This window comes from Taudactylus pleione, unplaced genomic scaffold, assembly GCF_031769625.1.
Source record: "Taudactylus pleione unplaced genomic scaffold, aTauple2 ptg000648l, whole genome shotgun sequence".
NCBI classification, from domain to species: domain Eukaryota; kingdom Metazoa; phylum Chordata; class Amphibia; order Anura; family Myobatrachidae; genus Taudactylus; species Taudactylus pleione.
Genome location: NW_028285050.1, coordinates 440630 through 462422, shown reverse-complemented (window position 1 = coordinate 462422; position 21793 = coordinate 440630). Strand labels below are relative to the sequence as shown.

Sequence of the window (21793 nt, the reverse complement as noted above, 5' to 3'; positions counted from 1 at the left end):
GGTCATTATGAGAAGAAACTAATTTGCCCATCTTTCCCTCCAAGTGGTCTGTGCATCCGCCCAGGCTCAAAAGATCTGTTCTGAGTGATTGCACTGAGGACTCCACTCCCGCAAGTATATCCATGCAAAATGCTGCAAACATTTGGAACATCGATTGAGTAGTTAGAGGAGCTGAGGTCCAGACCCATGTCGGACGGTGACGTGAAACCCTTAGAGAGTGAAGCACCTGGAGTCAGGGCTGACTTCAGCGGTGCTGGGATAGGTGATTTCTTTTTATTCAAGGATGAGTTAGGAAACTGAACAGGAGATGGTAATCTTTGTATTTTCCCTCCATGTTTAGGCGGCATTATAATTCAGGATCCACTAATAGTAAATGTTAAAGAAAGGGACAGGAGGTATTTAGCACCTGGTAGTGATATGATAAACAGACTCGCAAAGCTACTGCATGGTTGAGGGTGTATCCATCCTTAAAAAGGAAGCATGTTGTGATAGAGAACTATAGCTCCAAGAACAGGTTTGTGCACTATGGTAACATAGTATAGTGCAGGAATGGACAGTACGTTGTAGCATGTACTCTTCTATCTTCCCTCAGATGCTCCAGCTAGCTGGGTGTGACAGCAAGGAGGCAGAGATGTCACAGTCTCAGATCTCTTCCACTGATGAGGTTTTCTAGATTGGTAAGGGACACTGCTGTAATCAGAAGCTGCAGTGTCAGGTGGTGAGTGAGCTGGCTGAGGGATGGGATCGGCGCCGCAGCAGCGTTCTCACTGGTAAGCTCTAATAAACCTCCAGGGTCTCTTGAGAGCCGCAGCACTAGCGGGAGCTGAGGGGCTAGTGGGAGGGTTCACCCCAAGGCTCCATGATGCTACATGGCCGCTGTGGGTAGTACCTGTAATTTAGGCCGCAGCTTCTGGTGTGAATCAGGCCTCAGAGCCCCAGGGGCTGTGCACTGTCTTCCGCAGCCGCAAAACCTCCTATAGATGGGTCCATGGGAGACAGTAAGCCGGTATCCATTGGTCAGGGGTTGTCAGTGTCCCTGTCTGGTAGGAAAAGGGGTATTTTATAGTTGTTTTAGCTGGAGCTCCCTCGATGCACAGCTACTCCGCTCTGTAATCAGGCCATGCACCCCCAAACTCACTTTTTAAACTCTCAACCTCCTAAGCTGTGAGTTTGGCAGAAACATACACAAATCATTGTGATTTGTGTATGTTTCTGCCTGTAAATAGTTAAATTAGGGTCTAATTTATTTTTTTAAATGACGTAGGACCCCCCCAAATGCATAACCAGCCCCGGACTTGTCAGCCAGTCCTGGTTCCTAAAATTATTGGGAACAAAATGAGTAGGTTTCTACCGTAATTTAGGAACCAGCACCAGGCTGCAGGGCCAGTCCTGGTTTTAAATGTAGGTTGGGAAAAATTGCATAGGGTTTCTCCTATATTTAAAACCAGCACCAGACCCAACCGACCAGGGTGTAATGCCACAGCTAGGAGACCCTATTACCGGGTTTCCAGGGACAAAGCATTCTAACCCAAAGCCGGTCAGGCCAAGCCGGGGATCTCAGGGGAGGTGGGGACCCCTCTCCTGAAACCCCATGCTTGGTCTGAAGCCCGGGGCTCTTCCCCGCACCCCTGGGTTGTGGGTACGGGGGTAATAAACTGTAAAAAAGAAGTAAACTATTGTATTTTACAATGGAACTACAGGTGCCATCATGCCAGCAATTTACATGTAACGGCCGCTCATTGGCTGGTTCCACGTGGGTCCAAGATACATGTAAAGTGGCCACTGATTGGCTAGCGGCCCGTGAGAAATAACAGATGATTTTGGTCATCTGTCATTTTGCGAGATGTAAGTATATGTAACAGCATTATTATTATTATCGTTTATTTATATGGCACCACAAGTGATCCGCAGCGCCTTACAAAGTACATAACCAAAAAAGTGACTTACAGTACAATACAATACAATACAAAGACATGGATAATATACATTGATACATTGGTGGCCATAACACCCAAATAAGCAAAAGAGCATAAGCAACCAAGTCTTAGATGTCCTAGTGGTGAGTAAGAAGTAGATGAAAATAAAGTAAGGAGAAGCACAAGAGGGTAGAGGGCCGTGCTCGCAAGTGCTTACATTCTCAAGGGGAGTGGCAGACAGGCGATACAGATAGGGAAGACAGGGAGAAGGGAGCATGTACAGTAGCAGCAAGTTAAGATGAGAGCTGGAAAGCATTGATAAAGTAGTGGGTCTTGAGAGCCCATTTGAAGGATTGTAGAGAGGTGGAGAGTCTGATGAGGAGAGGGAGAGAGTTCCAAAGGTGGGGAGCAGCACAGGCAAAATCTTGGAGGTGGGATTGGGAGGAAGTAATTAGTTGGCATGAGAGGCAGCATGCATTTGTTGAACGAAGAGGGCAGACAGGAGAGTGAAGGGAGACGAGGTCAAAGATATAAATGGGAGAGGAGTGTGTGAGGGCTTTGTAAGCGAGTGTGAGAACCTTGAATTGGGTTCTGAAGGGGAAGGGGAGCCAGTGGAGGGCTTACAAGAGAGGGGAGGCAGATGTTAGAGCATTTGGAGAGAAAGATGAGGCGAGCAGCAGCATTGAGGACAGACTGGAGAGGAGAGAGATGGGAGTTGGGGAGGCCAGATAGGAGGATGTTACAGTAATCCAATCTGGAGATGACCAGTGTGTGTAGTAGGGTCTTAGTAGCATCCTGGGTGAGAAAAGGTCTGATCCTGGAAATATTTTTGAGGTGGAAATGACAGGATGGTGAGAGGTTCTGGATATGTGGTTTGAATGATAGGGAGCAGTCCAGGATAACTCCATGACAGCACACTTTGGGGTTAGAGGAGATAGTTGTGCCATCAATTGATAAAGAATTAGTGGGAAGTGAGGTTATGTGAGAGGATGGAAAGATGATCATCTCAGTCTTAGACATATTAAGTTGAAGAAATTGCTGGGATATCCAGGAAGATATAGCAGAAAGACAGTTGGAGATACGAGTGAGCAGAGAGGGAAAGAGATCAGGCGAGGAAAGGTAGATCTGAGTATTATCAGCATAGAGATGATAATGGAGGTCAAAAGAGCTTATGAGTTCACCTAGAGAGGACATACAGAGGGAGAAAAGGAGAGGTCCAAGAACAGAACCTTGGGGAACACCTACCATGAGAGGATGTGGGGGGGAAGATAAGCCATGAGAGGAGACAGAAAACGATCAGTCAGAAAGGTAGGAGGATAGCCAGGAGTTTGCAGTGTCATGTAGACCAAGGGAGTGAAAGATTTGCAGCAGGAGAGGGTGGTCCACAGTGTCAAAAGCAGCAGAAAGGTCAAGGAGAATGAGCAGAGAGCAGTGGCCTTTGGATTTGGCAGCAAGGAGGTCGTTGCTGACTTTAGTGAGGGCATTTTCAGTGGAGTGGAGAGAACGGAAGCCAGACTGAAAAGTGTCAAGGAGGGGTGGGAGGAAAGAAAGGTGGTAAGGCTGTTTTAAACAATATACTCAAGGAGTTTGGATGCAAAAGGGAGGAGAGATATGGGTCAGTAGTTGGCAAGAGTGTTAGGATCAAAAAGATATATTTTTTAAGAATGGGGAAGACAAGGGCATGTTTGAATGCAGAAGGGACAGTACCAGATGAGAGGGAGAGATTGAGGAGGTGGGCAAGATGGGAACAGGCAAAAGGAAAGAGGTAGCAGAGGAGACATGTAGGGATAGGGTCAAGGGGGAGGTGGAAGGGGGAGAGGACTGGATAAGGGCCATGACTTCCTCTCCAGATACAGGGGAGAAGGATGTCAGTAGGTAAAACTGAGGGGAAGGTATGATCTGGGAAAGGAGGAGGTGTAGTGCAGGGGGATTGGTGGGATATGATATCCTGATGTATGGAGTAAAGTTTAGATGTAAAGTAGGTAGCAACATCAAGGGGAGAGAGCAAGGAGGGTGTGGGCAGATGAGGGAGTTCAGGGTGGTGAAAAGACACTGGGGATGTGAGGACTGGGAGGAGATGAGGTGCTTGAAATATGACTGTTTAGAGAGGGAAAGGGCAGCACTGTAGAATGAGAGCATAAATTTGAAATGGAGAAAATCTGCCTTAGAGTGTGACCTTCTCCACTGTCGCTCGGCGGTTCCTGAACACTTTTGCCGATATCTGGTGTATTTGGATTGCCAGGCTTGAAGTGTGGATCTGCGCAGGTATTGCCAGAGCAACAGAGTCAAGAGCAAAAGTAAGGGAGGCATTGTATAGAGAAGCAGCTTGTTTAGGGCAGGAGAGAGAGAGCAAAGGGGAGAGAAGTGAATCAAGTAGGGAAGAAAAAGAAACTGTGTCGATAGCCTCAATGTTAAGCCTAGTGATAGTGGCTTTAGGAGGTAGAGGAGGGGAAGGAGAGAGTGATAAGTTAAAAGAGAGAAGGTGATGGTCAGAGAGGGGGAATGGGGAATTGGAATAATCAGAAATATCACAACGGTGAGTGAAGACTAGATCAAGTGATTGCCCACTCACATGGGAGGGTGAAGAGGTCCATTGGAAGAGACCAAAAGAGGATGTGAGGGTAAGGAATTTGGAAGCAGAAGATTCAGTGGGGATATCAATTGGAATATTGAAGTCACCTAGGATAATAGAGGTTAGGTCTGAGGAGAGAAAGTGAGGGAGTCAGGAAGCAAAGTTGTCAAGGAATTTGGAGGGAGAGCCAGGGGGACGGTAAATGATAGCTACTCGCAGGTGTTCTGGTTGTAAGAGGCATATAGCATATTCATCAAATGTAGAGAATGTAAGGGATGGTTCAGGAGGTATAAGTTGGTAGGTGTAACCAGGGGATAGAAGGATCCTAACACCACTACCATGGTGACCCCTGGGCTGAGGGATGTGAGAGAAGGTCAGGCCCCCAGAGGAGAGAGATGCAGCATAAGTGGTGTCAGAAGTTGAAATACAGGTTTCCATAATGGCTAGCAGATGCAAGTTGTTTTAGATGAAAAGGTCATGGGTGGGAACCAGTTTATTATAGACCGATCTGGCATTCCAGAGGGCACAGGATAAAGGGACAGTGTTTGTGGGAGAGATGTGAATGAGATTTTCAGGAATACTGTAATGAGTATGTGAGATTAATTTTGGGGACCAAGATGAATAGAGTGGAGAGATTGTGTGGGCACCAGTGCTGGGAAGGGAACCTTTAGGTGGTGAGTAGGGAGGGAGTTTAACGAGATGTGGATGGAGGTGGGATAAGGTGGCATGGAGAGGAGGGTTGGAGGAGGGATTAGCAGTGGGGTAGTAGGACCATGGTGGGGTAGAAGAGAATGTGAGTGTAGTAGTAGGAGTGGAGAGGGAGGAAGGCAGACAGAGGAGGGGAGATAAGGGAAGGAGAAGGTGAAGGAGGCAAGGGGGAAAGGATAAAGGTGGAAGAAGGGGGTAGAGCAGAGAATTAGATAGACACTAAGTGAGGGGGAAGTGGAAGAAAACATGGTCATGGTGTGGCAGAGGTGAATAGGGGGACGAAAACTGGAAGAAGGAATAAAGTATAAATGTGAGTGACAGTACAGGAGATTTGCAGAAAAGCAAGTGAGAATACAGTGGAGAAAAGGTTTCTCCCATAGGGTCTCAAAAGTGCTTTTTTATAAAAGTTTGTTATTGAGGGGAGTAAAAGTGGAGTTTTAATAGGTGGAGAAAATGAATGTTAAAGCTAGATTACATGTGGCAAGGCATATGACTTAGGTAACAAGACATTATTTCTAAGAAGAAAACTGAAATTGGCACAGAATACAGTAAGCTTTAAGGTCTTTGTGTAATCAGAGAGCTAGCACAAAGTTTAGCAAGTATAGTGTTAAGTTCTTACAATGAGCAAGCATAGTCCAGTGATTAATGTCCTGGTAACACTGACATCCGGTGCTTGTATTGAATAAGTAGTTTTTGAACTCACATTTCTTGATGATACTTTGTCCAAATGTTGTTTAGATTTATGGTGAAGTTTGAGTGTTATCCTTCTGTTTGACTTCGGTTTAACGGCGGTATAACTGCAAAATGATGTTTAAATTGCACTTTTAATTTTGCACTTCTATATTAGCACTACAGCCAGGCTCAACAGCCTATAGAGGCTCTTAAATAATAAGACCTAGCATGTGAATGCAATGATTACAAACAAACAAGCAAGATATACCACAAAGCTAACAACTTGATCTATACATCTACAAACTAAAGAAATGAAACAAAACAAAAAACATATGCTTGAGATATTTGATAGCGATGCCTGGTATGGATTTACCTAATTATCAATAGGTTATTGCAAACATCAAAATAAAGTTGCAGCAATGCCTGATATAGATTTACCTGCAGGATAAAGAAGAAAAGTTGAGATCACTTGACTTTGATATTAGCAGAAGATAAAAACTAATAACAGTGGTATAACAGCAAAATTATGTTTAAATTGCACTTTTCATTTTGCACTTCCATATTAGCACTACAGTCAGGCTCTACAGAGGCTCTTAAATAAACATATACTTACACATGTGCGGCATGGTTTGGGTAAATCGGTTTGTTGTTTTGCCAAGACCCTGGATACTGTGGAGAGCAGCGCCAGGATGTAGGCGAGTATAGGATCTTTTTTGCAGGTCCTTCTATATGGATTTCTACATTGGACAAGTGGACCAACCAGCTGGTACAGGTAAATATGTGTGATTGAGGTAAGTATGTAATAAATTTATACTATCTACGGTGTGTTGTGTCTTTATTTAACTATTTTATAGTGGAGGTACGGGTGTAGTTCCACAAGTGCCAAAGGACATGCATGATGGCACCTGTAGTTCTACTTTAAAATACAATAGTTTACTGCTATTTTATACTTTATTACCCCTGTACCCACAAACCAGGGGTGCGGGAAAGAGCCACGGGCTTCAGACCAATTGTAGGGTTTCGGGAGAGGGAGACCCCTTTTTTTGAGGTCCCCATCTCCCCTGAGATCCCCGGCTTGGCCTGACCAGCTTGGGGTGAGAATGCTTTGGCCCTGGAGACCTGGTAATAGGGTCTCCTGGCTGTGGCATTTTCCCCCCTCTATTTATTTATTCGAGATAAAAAAAAAAAAAACTCGACCAATCTCGAATTTTAGTAACTTTACCCCCAGGTAACAGGAAGGGGCCTATTCAACTTTGTTCACTCTCCAGTGATTGTGGTCATGGAGCATGCTAAGATATTCTCCAGTGCTTCTCTGCCTTAGGTTGTCCAGTGTGCTTGTTTAGCTCTCATGCTGATTTCTGGTGTTCAGCTCTCATGCTGATTTCTAGTGTCATATATTGCAGCTCTCATGCTGGCTTCTAGTGTTCAGCTCTCATGCTCATTTCTGGGGTTCAGCTCTCACGCTGATTTCTTGTGTTAATTATTTCAGCTCTCACGCTGATCCCTAGTGCTATATTATTTCAGCTCTCATGCTGATCCCTAGTGCTATATTATTTCAGTTGTCACACTGATCCCTAGTGCCACATTATTTCAGCTCTCAAGCTGATCCCTAGTGCTATATTATTTTAGCTCTCACGCTGATCCCTTGTGCTAATTATTTCAGCTCTCATGCTGATCCGTTGTGTTATACATTTTAACTCTCACGTTGATCGCTAGTGCTATATTATTTCAGCTGGCATGCTGATCCCTTGTGTTATATATTTCAGCTCTCACACTGATCCATTGTGATATATATTATTCAGCTCACACGCTAATCCCTTGTGTTATATTATTCAGCTCACATGCTGACCCCTAGTGTTATATCTTTACTGTCTCCCTACTGGTCTCCTGTTAACTAACTCTGTACCCTATCCTACATCTGGATTCCAAGTGCCACCAGTACCCTATCCTGCATCTGGATACAAGTGCACTCAGTACCCTATTCTGCGTTTGGATCCCAAGTGCTCTCAGTAACCTATCCTGCATCTGGATAAAGTGCACTCACTACTCTATTTTGTGTCTGGATCCCAAGTGCCCTCAGTATCCTATTCTGCATCTGGATCACAAGTGCACTCAATACATTTTCTCTAGTCTCTGTGATTTTCCCCGGTATACCTCTTACGAGTAAATCTCTAGTGAATCTTCTACATGTCGCTCTCCAGTGAACCCTTCTATGTGCAATTCTCCAGTGTATTCCCTACAAGTAATCCTCCAGTATATTTCCACGTGACACTCATCAGTGTATTTTCTACAAGTTATTCTCTAGTGAGTCTTCCACGTGCCATCCTCTAGTGTGGCCTCTACTAGTCATTCTTTTCTCTACATGTTTCTCACCAGTGCTCTCTATGAGTTATTTCCCAGAGTGGCTAATTATCTTTCTCTACCCTGCCACCTTGTTTCATTGCTAGTTTTTGGGTATCTGACCTGAGGGCGGTGACCTGCTCACTGGTTGCCGTGAAGCCCAAATCCCAATTGGATGGGTCACTGGTGAAAACCACCAGTGGATTGGACTCTGCGCCTCAGGTCAGGTCTTTCCAACACTCAGATCTAGCTGAGGAGGAAAATATGATAAAGATTTGTTGTGCCAAAGCGCTACACCACAGAGTGTGTCTAAAATCTATAAGTTAGACAGATCAATAATGGACATAACAGTGTTGATGCAAATGATTAGAATCAGTCAAATCCCAAAGTATGTCAGATCTCAATGTTCATACAGAAAATTTAATGAATAAAAATCTTTACTTCCAAATTCAATACAATGATGTCTTCATCGATCATTGAGTAAAATACTTAGAAATGAATAGTACGAATACAGCAAATCACCATATAAGAGAGTGGGTATGTACCGGGGTAGTCTAACAACTACTCTCTAGTCAATAGACAATCTCATAATGATGCATGGGGATGTTGCTAGAGCTAGTAATTGTCACTGTCACGCAAATAAACCAAATGAGTCTCCCTTATGGGTAAGTCAGATAAACTGAGGCTTATCGAAACCTTATGCGACTTGTGTGCTAAGTAAAGTTCCAACGAACTGTCTGTCTCTATGGACCTGCGGCATCCTGCTGGTCCAGTTTATTACTGTATACTTTAGATGCCCGGGTAAGATCTTCCTGGGGAAAGGAGTACAGCAGTGGTCCTCACTGGTGGGGATTGCTCCATGACTGGATTGATTCTTTCCAGGTGCCAAGGCCTGCAAGCTGCCTGATGAATGGGCACTCACCTGCGATACACACTGGAGTGGATCGTAGCTGTCTGGGGAGGGGGTGTGATGGTGTAGACACCAGTTGGAGTGGATAGTCATATCCCCCTCTCTCCTTTTAGAGACTGATCTTCCTTGTCCTGTCTGTTCTCTGCTCCTTCCCCTTGCCGGATCTCTGTCTCTCATTGCTCATCTCTGTCGGTGTTTGCTTCTGCCGCCTACTTCTGAGGAGCGGCATGTCACTGTGCGTGTGTCCAAAGTGCTGTTCAATAGCAAGTTTCTCTAGCCTTCAGAGAGCAGGGTGTGTGGTCTCCTGTATCCCCCAATACGTTTCGTCTTTATGCCTTTTTCAAGGAGTGGTTAGGTGGTGGTGTCCATACTGATATTTGTACCACATCTCCCTTTTCTATTGGTTGGGGAGGGGAGGTTGGTCAGCAAATGGATGGTCAGGAAACAAGGTGGTGTGTCTTCACACCTTGTCTATCCTCTGTTGATTTCTCAGACATTTCTGATAAGGGAATGCAAGTAAATGCAATAAGATGGATATAAATGAGAATCACATGAATAATAGTATTAAATAAATAAATAATGGATAAATAAAAAATATATAAAAATATATCTAAAAAATAAATAAAAATAATCTATAAATAAATATAAATATAAATGAAAATAATGAATAATAATAATGATATTGATAATCATTGCAGCACTAAAGTAAGCGGAATAGGATTAAATGGTGTAAAAATAAACTGGAATACAAAAATAGAAGAATAGACGTAAAGAAAAGAAAATATAAATCAGAATAATAATACCAGTGTGTAGGCCTCTAAGGATACATGTATAAAGACGTAATATCTCCAGATACCATTACGCTCATATTAAGTGAATTCAAATGTTGGTCATCTTGTTTGGCCCGCGAGGGTGTCTTTTTGTGTATTGTAAAGTGTTTTATAGCAGTGTGCCACAGAGTTTTCTTTTGTTACCCTTAATGATGTCAGAATAAGGGAAAAATTATGGTAGTGGCTAGGGTACAAACTCTGTATCACTCTTGAATGCACTATCATGACTATCACCATGTCTCATCACTAATATAGTTTCGTATCACTGATCAATCAGTTCCTGAACTGTTAATTCACCTCACATTACTGGCTATAGTCTGTTTCCAGACTTCTAATTTATTTACTAAGTAGGCTAGTAATATTGAAATCAATGTTAAGGCCTCTGGGTTTCACTGTTTTTAGGTTATGGATCTACTCAATCTCTCTTTTGTTTATTTTGAGTAGACAATCCCCCCTCTCCAGTTGTGTGTGGGTTTGTCGATTGCTATGAAATCCAGGCCTGTGGGGTCAGAGTTGTGGTGTTCCTTAAAATGCTGTGAGACGCTGTGGTTTTCATACCCTATCCTGATGTTCCTTAAATGTTCTCTAACCCTCATCCTGAGGGGTCTAATCGTCCTACCAATGTACTTAAGGTTACATGGGCACCTTAGAAGATAAATCATCCCTTTCGAATCACAGGTGATGTGTTCTCTGTTCTCGTTACATCCACCTATGGTAGTTGATGTGAAAGATGTGAAAGATGAGAATATTATTATAAAAGAGAGTGCTCATTGCTGATTTTATGTTTATGGTGGTCTTGTGAATTCCCTTTTAATGCTCCCCTGCTTGTTGTACTTTTGATACGTGAGTGCTTGCTAAATTTGGATCTCTCTCTCTCTCTCTCTTTCTCTCTTTCTCTGTATGTATCTAACCCCCCTTTACCCAGGAGCCTATCTACCACTCAGCTGCCACTTGGGACACAGGGGGGTGAACACTCCAGCCTCTCCGTCTCCTGGCAGCTCCTTTTATCTCTCTCTGTCCCAACCCTTCTATCCCTGACAGGAACCAAACCACTCCCAGCTAGATCACTCTGCCCCTTCTTCTAGTGTGTGTGTCCTTTACAATGAGACACATCCCCACCAAAGAAAGAAGTACCACATAAACTTCCATGTAAATACACAAAATAGATATACCTGTATACAAAAATTATAGAAGGGCCATGTACAGTAATACAATAAAATACATATATACATATACTTTACCTCACAAATTGTACATTTATAAATATTACAATCATTTATGAGTATAGTACTTAGTTTAACCCTTAATCAGGGTTTTGTATATATATATATATATATATATATATATGTATATACATATAACAGCAGAAGTCCAGCAATAAACCAAGTATACAATACCCTGGTATCCAAAGTCCAATACGGCAGCACTCCGCACTAATAGTCAAAAAATGAGGATGGCACAGGTTTTTTGAAAAAGCATTTAAAAAGAACTTGTATTCAAAGGTTACATCATAATCTTCATCATCATCAACGTTTCTGTGACATAACCACCGTCATCAGGATGTGTTATAATACAATATACATATGACACCTACCGAATCATGATGATGATGAATGAGGGCACTGCTACTGGGGGGCATACTACTGGGGGGCATGCTAATGGGGGTGCTGCTACTGGGGGGCATACTAATGGGGCGCTACTACTGGAGGGCACTGCTACTGGGGGCATACTACTGGGTGCATGCTAATGGGGCACTGCTACTGGGGGGCATACTACTGGGGGCACTGCTACTGGAGAGCATAATACTGGGGGGCATACTACTGGCGGGCATACTACTGCATGGCATACTAATGGGGGCACTGCTACTGGGGGGCACTACTACTGGGGGCACTGCTACTGGGGGGCACTACTATGGGGGGCACTGCTACTGGGGGGCATGCTAATGGGGCACTACTATGGGGGGCACACTACTGGGGGGCATATTACTGTGGGCATGCTAATGAGGGCACTGCTAATGGGGGGCACACTACTGGGGGGCACTGCTACTGGGGTCATACTAATGGGGGCACTGCTACTGGGGGGCATGCTAATGGGAGCACTACTACTGGGGGCCTGCTATGGGGGAGAATACTACTGGGGGGCATACTACTACTGGGGGCACTGCATAGGGGGCCGTACTACTAAGGGGACTGCATAGGGGGCACCACTACTGGGGGCATTGTGTAAGGGACACCACTGCTGGGGGCATTGTATAAGTGGCACTACTACTGTGGGCATTGTATAAGGGACATTACTACTGTGGGCTTTGTGTAAAAGGGTCACTACTGTGGGCATTGTGTAAAAGGAGCACTACTGTGTGTCGTAACATAAATAAGAGACACTACTTTATGGTGTAAGGTGAATCAGGGACACTATGTGTGGTGTAATGTGAATAAGATTGTGCACTGTGACTCCTAGGGCCGTAGCCCACTTTCTAAACAAGTACTGTGATTCTGCTGGCCGTATCCCACTGGGTAGGTGCACTACTTTTCATTTCTGCCACTGCTGTGTGGCAATGTGTCATAGATGTGCTTTAAACTGTGGTGTCTGCGCCGCTGCTTTGTCGCTTGGTAACCAGTCAGCTAACTCCAACCTTTGGCCAATAATGGTGAAAACTATAATTTAAACTGTGAGGTGGTCTAAATTGACTGTAAATTACTGGAAATTAAGGTTATTGAGGTTAGTAATACTCTAGACTAGGAAGAAAAAAAAATGCCCAATTTATGTGATTTTAGCTTTTTATTGTTAATTTTTGTAAAAAAATCCAAATCCAAAACCAGTCACCGCAGTTTGGCAAATCCAAAGCCGGACGACGAATTAGAACCGAATCCAAATCCGGCAAAAATGGTCCGGCGTACATCCATATATATATATATATATATATATATATATATATATATATACAGTTCTGTGTTTTTATATTATGAGCCTCCTTAATTAACTACATCAAGTTAATTTCTGCAGCCGTCAGCTCACTTGAGCCCTTAATTACATATAAATAAAGTGAGTTGATTTGCTATTCATTGTGTTCTGTATTGTCTTCCCAATGATTACTTTTAGAATTGTCACTTTGACTGGACGATTAAAAATGTATAAAGGCATATCATCGCCATGCTGAAGAGGAGGCTGTTAGATAATATGTTACCTGGTATGACAATGGCACCGATGAGCACAGAGAGTACAAAGTGGATTTCCTTACGCCTACAGCAGTGTTTAAATGTAGAAATTTAGATAAGGCAAAGTAGCCCAGACATAAGCTTTTGGCAAGATTTGAATACTGGTAGGCTTTGATCAGAAATCTCACATAGCTACATCTAACTGGAGATTGCACCAGGGTTGCTGTGGTGTGGGACACCAGCCTAACCCAAACCAGCCCTTTTGCATACGGACCCGCTGCACTGACCAACTACTTCCATTTTCTTTATTAATAATGTAGCCTACTTCTTAACCCTCAAGGTATGCATTGTCTAAAACTGTACTCCATGTCTGATCTATGGCGGTATAATAATATTTTAAAATATGTTTCCATACTGTGCATATATGCCCTTTTTATTCATCCATGGATAACAGAGAGTATAACTACACATTTATTCCTAACTCCACAATGCACAAGGTAGAATCAAAATTAATTTTATTGTAGTTTTTAAACTACTGTCCAGCTACAACAGCTATATAGCCTATCACAGGTTAGTGTAAGTTTAAATTTAGTTTGATACCCAATACCAATTTATACTACTCCTTAAAATAGTTGCCCCTGAATAAAAGTTGTCACCCTCTATAGAAAGAGTACACCCTAGCCATCCATAAAAGTTTAATTTTGAATTTACAGTGAAATATATTTTACATTCAAATTTCAGGGCTTCAAAAGAAATAATCATTGTGATAGTAAAAACTAAAGCATGTAGGTTTGCACTCATTCTTTCAGAGTTTTTATTTCATTCCCACCCTTAGATGCATTAAAATATTCATTTCATGTTTATGTTGTGATTTGGGGTAAACAAATGTATAAAAACCTTCTAATACGTGATAATAAATGTGTTTAAATATCAGCTATGTGCCTTTTTTTCTGCAGTGATGACAATCTCGTTAATCGTAGCTTTTGCAGTAGTGCTGCTGATCCTGTTGGTTATCTTTTTTGCATACAGAAGAAGACCCAACAATTTCCCAGAAGCTCACAGGAACCAAGGTACGTTACCTGATCAGGGAACAATATGAGGGCTGATTCTGAGTTAGGAGCAAAGCAAAAAAGCAAGTAACTTTGCCAGGGCAGCCATCAGAAATCGTGGGGCACGGGAATGATAAAACAGGTAGCCCTCCCTTCTGTAGAAGGTAAGATATAAGACTGGACACCCCACAGGCCAATGCCTGTGACTACTACATCACTGGAGCCTCATTTGGATTCTTCTAGACCATCACCATCTATTGTTTCCAGTCTTACATCTTACCTTCAGCACGCCATTGCAGCTAAGTCTGCATGTATATCGGGACGTGACCACCTAAAGCAAGTCTGATAAATACTAACAAGCTGTGGTAATATCCCGGATTTACTTACTGAAACCAGTGACTGCTATAATATATAATGCCATTTGCACATTAGAACTGCGACTTTTTAACAGATATTTAATATATTTCTTATTATCATGGATTCATCAACTCTACATCCATTCATATTTTACTAATTTTTATTGTCATGTGGAATTATATATGTTTTTTATTGCCGTCTGGATCCATAGTGATTACATATCCTGCTGACATACAGTTCTATGACTTACAGCAATAAATTAGCCATTTTCAACCAAGCCATATAGAGTTTACATTGTATGTATGTAATTTTTAATTCGTCAACTTCTTAATATGATTCTTTATGTGTATTCCAATTAGGGGTGTGCACCGGCCACTTTTCGTGTTTTGTGTTTTGGTTTTGGATCTGGTTCTTTCTTTGTGTTTTGGATCTGGATTGGTTTTGCTAAACATAAAAACAGCTAAAATCACAGAATTTGTGGGTTCTTCTGTTCCTATGCTATTATTAACCTCAATAACATTCATTTCCAGTCTATTCTGAACACCTCACAATATTGTTTTTAGGCCAAAAGGTTGCACCGATGTAGCTGGATGACTATGATAAGCGACACAAGTGGGCGGCACAAACACGTGGCCCATCTAGGAGTGACATTGCAGTGGCAGACAGGATGGCAGTTTGAAAAACTAAGCCCCAAAGAGTACATACTGCAAAGAAAAAAAAGAGGTGCAAGATGGAATTGTCCTTGGGCCCTCCCACCCACCCTTATGTTGTATAAACAGGACATGCATACTTTAACAAGCCAACCATTTCAGCGCCAGGGTCTGCCACACGACTGTGGCTGAAATGATTGGTTCGTTTGGGCCCCACAAAACAAGCTGGCAATCAATCTGTCCCTGCACAAACTGTCTCTACGGAGGCAAGATGTCATCCTCATCCTCCTCATCCACCGATTCCTCACCCTCTTCAGTGTTGTGTGAATCCTCATCCTCACAGAGTATTAATTCGTCCCTGCTGGAACCCACCACCACAGGTCCCTCTGTACTTTCTGGAGGCTGGTCTCCCTGGAAGAATTGATAATTAATTTTGATGAACATCATCTCCTCCACATTTTGTGGAAGCAACCTCCTACGCCTTTCGCTGACAAGGTTCCCAGCAGCACTAACACTCTTTCGGAGTACACACTGGAGGGGGGCAACTTAGGTAAAATAGAGCCAGTTTGTACAGGGGCCTCCAAATTGCCTCTTTTTCCTGCCAGTACAGGTACAAACTGTCTGACATGCCTACTTAGATGCTGTCACTGATGGAATCCTCCACCATTCTGTCAATGGTGACAGTATCATATACAGTGACAGTAGACATGTCAGAAATTGTTGGCAGGTCCTTCAGTCCGGACCAGATATCCAAACTTGGTCCTGTCTGCCCTACATCACTGTCAGCGGGTTGCTTAGGATACCTACGTTGTTTCCTGGCTGCCCCAGTAGCGGGAAAAAATGAAGAAGGAGCTGTTGACGTGTCACGTTGCGCTTCAGCTGACAGTGTTTTCACAAGCAGGTCTTTGCACCTCTGCAGGCTTGTGTTGGCCAGAAAGAGAGAAACCACATAGGCTTTAAACCTAGGATCGAGCACGGTGGCCAAAATGTAGTGGTCTGATTTCAACAGATTGACCACCCATGAATCATGGCAAAGTGAATGAAGGGCTTCATCCACAAGTCCCACATGCCGAGCGGAATCGCTCCATCTTAGCTCCTCCTTCACTTTCTCCAGCTGCTTCTGCAAAAGCCTGATGAGGGGAATGACCTGACTCAAGCTGGCAGTGTCTGAACTGACTTCACATGTGGCAAGTTCGAAGGGCCGGAGAACCTTGCACAACACAGATATCATTCTCCACTGTGCTTGAGTCAGGTGCATACCCCCTCCTTTGCCTATGTCATAGGTGGATGTATAGGCTTGAATGGCCTTTTGCTGCTCCATCATCCTCTGAAGTATATAGAGGGTTGAGTTCCACTGCATCACAACCTCTTGCTTCAGGTGATGGCGGGGCAGGTTCAAGAGTGTTTGCTGGGAATCCAGGCTTCGGCACGCAGTCGCTGAATGGCGAAAGTGGCCAGAAATTTTTTGGGCATCCCATAGCATCTCCTGCACGCTCCTGTCATTTTTCAGAAAATTCTGCACCACCAAATTTATTGTGTGAGTAAAACATGGGACATGCTGGAATTTGCCCAAATGTAATGCCCGCACAATATTGGTGGTGTTGTCATTTGTCACAAATACCCAGGAGAGTCTAAGTGGGGTAAGCAATTGGGCGATGATTTCCCTCCGTTTCTGTAAGAGGTTGTCGGCGGTCTGCACAGCGTAACCGGTGATACACAGCATAATCTGCCTTGGAACAAGCTGGTATTTCTGAGATGCTGCTACTGGTGACGCTGCTGTTGTTGCTGCGTAAGGCGATACATCTACCCAGTGGGCTGTCACAGTCATATAGTCCTTAGTCTGCCCTGTTCCACTTGTCCACATGTCTATGGTTAAGTGGACATTGGGTACAACCACATTTTTTAGGACACTGAGGACACTTTTTCTTATGTCTCTGTACATTCTCAGTATCGCCTGCCCAGTGAAGTGGAATCTAGATGGGATTTGGTAACGGGGACACACTACCTCCATCAATTGTCTAAATCCCACTGCACCAATGGCGTATACTGGATGCACGTCTAACACCAACATAGCTGTCAAGGCCTCAGTTATCCACTTTGCTTCAGGATGACTGCTGTTGTACTTCATCATCCTCACTAAGAACTGTTGGAGGGTCAATTGCTTAGTAAAAGAAGTAGTAGTGTTCCTACTTCCTCTCTGGGATGATGAACGACTCCCAGCAGCAACAGCTGCAGCTGCAGAAGTTGGCGTAGCAATGCTGGATCCTCCCGAGGAATCCCGGATAGGAGAGTCAGTCATGCCAGTGACTTAGTCTGCAGGACTACTTCCTATCCTGACTGAGGAGGAAATTGATGAGGAGGGAGTTGACAGTGTGGTTTGCAGGGTTTGCAGTTGGATACAACAGGAAAAAGGGATTTAGGTGTCCCTGGACTGGTTACGGTCTTAGCCACAGTTTCTGAACTTGACAGTAACTTTTTATGAATGCGCTGCAAGTGACGTATAAGGGAGGATGTTCCTAGGTGGTTAACATCCCTACCCCTACTTATTCCACCTTTACATATGGCACATATGGCAAGACAGTTGTTGTCCAAATTTGGATAGAAATATTGCCAGACCAAAGAGGTGGAATGTTTGGTCTTCTGCCTAGGCATGACCGTGATGGGCTTTTTCATCCCACGGACAACAACTGTCTCCTCTGGTGGCTGATTTAAATAAACCACCTCACCATCAGAACCCTACTGATCAACTTCCTCCTCAGAGCCAGTTACACCAATATCCTCATCCTGTTGTACTTCAACAGTGACATCTTCAATTTGAATATCAGCAAGTGGACTGTGGATGCTTCCAGCACTTGCAGCGGGCATGCAAATGGTGGAATGAGCCACCTCTTCCCATCCAGTGTTGGGAAGGGCAGGCATCGCAACCGTTGCCACACTTGAACTCTCCATGGGGATTTGTGATATTTTCTTAGAATTAGAAAGCACAGTTCTTTGCTTTGCTTTTGTCAGCTTAACTAATTTGAGTTTTGTAGCGGGAGGAAGGCTTTCATTGTCATGTGAAGCTGAACCACTAGTCATGAACATAGGGGAGGACCCTAGCTGTTCCTTGCCACTCAGTGTCTTAAATGGCATATTGGCAAGTTTACATTTTTCCTCAGATGATTTAAATTTATTTTTTAAGGTCATTTTCCTGAACTTTGCCATTTGGGATTTTATATGTCCTCTACTATGACATTGGGCCGATCAACGTTGATGGCATTTCATCTTCAATGTCATGACTAGTGGCAGCAGCTTCAGCACTAGGAGGAAGTGGTTCTTGATCTTTCCCTATTTTATTTTAATCGGACAAATTTTTGACCTCCATTTATGTGATATTGATGCACGTGTGGCTAAGGAGAACACAAACACAGAAAAAGATTTTTTTATTTTTTTTCCGGCACTGTGGGGGTTACACCACCCTTCAACAGACGAGCCAGCTGGCCCTTGACTTATGACACAGGCGCACGCTTGGCGCTGCTACTTTGTTGATGCACGTGCGGCTAATGCGCACACAAGTCACAAACACAGAAAAAATATATAAATATTTTTTGGAGCACTTTGGGGTTACACCACCCTTCAACAGATGAGCCAGCCGGCCCTTGACTTATGACACAGGCGCACGTGCGGCTACAGTGCACACAAACAGAAAAAAAAGGATTGTTTTTTTTCCTTGGGGAAGCTCCCCTGATGGACAGAGCACCCCCTGGACAACACTACAGCACCCCTTTAGGACTACAGCCTTTATGGAACAATGAACAACACAGCCCAGTCAGCCCCTATGGACTTTTGAGTGGACACAGCCCCTATGGACAACAGCAGCACAACTCCCACCCTCCCTCTTCACTGTCCACAGCCGGAGTGAAAAATGGCGCCGTCGCGGGGACCTTTTATAGAATCCAAAACCCACGAGATCCGACAGTGGGATGATGATGTTTTGCCTCGATTTCAGGTCCGAGTCAGGTGGGAAAATCAGAGCCTGACTCGGTTCCCAGCTCGGATCGGGGGGGTTCGGATTTCAGAAATCTGAACCCGCTCATCCCTAATTCCAATATGGTTAATCAGTTTTAGACTACTATTTCATATGGTCTATAATTATATAGCCCTATTAGCGCTGTTCAACCATTTTTGTATAGTGCAATTCCAGTTAGGGGCCTATTCAAGTATTCTGATGATTAAGTATCCAACTCGCAGCGGGGGATCGATTACACAGGAGCTATTCATCATTACTTTGGTGCAGGGACAGCTGCTCCGAAAAGCAGCTGTCCGCTCGGTTAGTATCGCAGCTACAGATGTAGCTGCATTACTTACCTCCTCCCTGTCGTCCCAGCTACGCATGCATGACCTGAGGTCCCATATGTGCACAACCACTGGGGAGTCCGTGAGAAGGCGGCGGAGGGATCCGCTCGGATCCCTCTTTGCATCCCCGGTACTCCTTCCCATAGGAAGGAGCGGGACTACAAGAGCCAGCACTGTCTGAAGATGGCGCTTGTTCTCGAAAGCAAACTCCAAAAACTGAAAGTTTTCAGAGTTTGCTGAATATCAGATGATCCTATCGGACCCCTGATAATGAATGGCTCAGTAACTAAAACATGCGGAAACTAGTGTTTTCGCATGGCTACCGGGCCATTTATCGTTTGATGAATAGGCCCCTACATGAATAAGGACAATCAGTCAAGCATACAGGAATGGAATCATCTCTGATCTGCACAACTGTTACCCTAAAAGCTCCAAAAACCAGTATGATGAAAAAAGTTAATAATATGAAAACCAAATGTTTGCCTCCCTACAGCTAATAAGAACATGTTTGCTAAACAATTTAACAGAAAAAGGTACGGTAATTATAATATTATAGACATGGTAGTCCAAATTTCTCCAAATTTTATATTAGATCATACATGCCGACTTTCTGGTAGCACCTTCCGGGAGTTGGCTGCCAGGTCAGTCCAGCAGGGAGGGTGCGGGCGGCTGTAATGGGCGGAGCAGGGGTGTGTCCGCGTGTTTGCATCATTGCGGCCCCGCTTTATAATGCCGGCATTACAAAGCAGAGGGCGGGGTTACGATGACGCGATTTATCGCGAATCGCGTCATCGTCACCCGAACCGTCCACTTTTACATGCGGTGGCAGGGGGTCGCGGGGGGTGGCGGATGATGCGGGAGACTTGCCTCCTCTTGTGGGGTGTTGGGAGCGGCACCCGATTTTTGGAGGCTCCCGACAGTCCCGGGAGAGTAGGCAAGTATGTACTAGATACCTATAACTCTACTACAACACAGTATTGAGTTTTGTACTTTATGAATATTACATATGTAATACACACACAAAACTATAGCTATATAATACTCTGCAGTAATCTAAAATTATTCAAAAGTTTTTAGATGTTAGTGGAAGAATGGATCTTTACTGACACCCAGTGGTCAGAAGCTCCAACCTTTTTTAGGGGAGGTTTTTTAGACACTTTCAAATTTTAATTCAGTGTATGCGAAAAGTTAGAGATTACAGGTATATGCAGTATGGGGATATACTTATATATTTGCTCAGAACAGAGCCACATGGAAATGGTATTTCACTTAAGCAATACATTTTCACTATCAGAAATGTCCATATTATTCACCCCGTTCCAAGATCACATTGCTAGCCAGGCTTGATTCAATATCATTCATCATAGAGAAATAGCGACTAGAGGTGCCAAATGTTTACTAGATTAAATTAGGGGTGAGCGGGTTCGGATTTCTGAAATCCGAACCCCCCCGATCCGAGGCCGATCCGAGTCAGGCTCGACTTTTCCCGCCTGACTCGGATCTGAAATCGAGGCAAAACGTCATCATCCCACCTTCCGGATCTCGCGGGTTTTGGATCCTATATAAGGTACCCGCGTTGGCGCCATTTTCTCACTCGGCTGTGGACAATGAAGAGGGAGGGTGGGAGTTAGGGCTGGCTGGGCTGTGTAGTGTAGTGTAGTGCAGAGTAGTGTTGTGCTGTGCTGCTGTTGTCCATAGGGGCTGTGTCCACTACTTCAAAGTCCATAGGGGCTGGCTGTGTTGTGCTGTGCTGCTGTTGTCCATAGGGGCTGTGTCCACTACTTCAAAGTCCATAGGGGCTGGCTGGACTATGTTGTGCAGTCATTTGTCCATAGGGGCTGTGTCCACTCCAAAGTCCTGTGCAGTGTCCCAGTCCTAAAAGGGTGCTGTAGTGTTGTCCAGGGGGTGCTCTGTCCATCACGGGTGCTCCGCCCAAGTGCTAAAAAAAATATTTTTTTTCTGTGTTTGTGAATTGTGTGCGCAGTAGCCGCACGTGCATCAACAAAGTAGTGCCAAGCGTGCGCCTGTGTCATAAGTAAAGGGCCGGCTGGCTTGACCGTTAAAGGGTGCTGTAACCCCCAAAGTACACTCCCAACCAAATAAAAAAATATTTTCTGTTTGTGAATTGTGTGCGCAGTAGCCGCATGTGCATCAACAAAGTAGTGCCAAGCGTGCGCCTTTGTCATAAGTAAAGGGCCGGCTGGCTTGACCGTTAAAGGGTGCTGTAACCCCCAAAGTACACTCCAAACCAAATAAAAAAATATTTTCTGTGTTTGTGAATTGTGTGCGCAGTAGCCGC

At 44.0% G+C, this 21793-nt stretch overlaps 1 protein-coding gene across 1 annotated transcript in view; it reads left to right on the top strand.

Moving 5' to 3' along the window:
* Positions 1 to 21793, top strand: part of LOC148478871 (uncharacterized) — a 212200-nt gene that overhangs the window by 184754 nt on the left and 5653 nt on the right. Inside the window, exon 9 of the mRNA XM_088455269.1 lies at positions 14038 to 14173. Coding sequence (XP_088311395.1) covers positions 14038 to 14173 — 136 coding nt within the window. The remainder of the gene's footprint in view (positions 1 to 14037; positions 14174 to 21793) is intronic.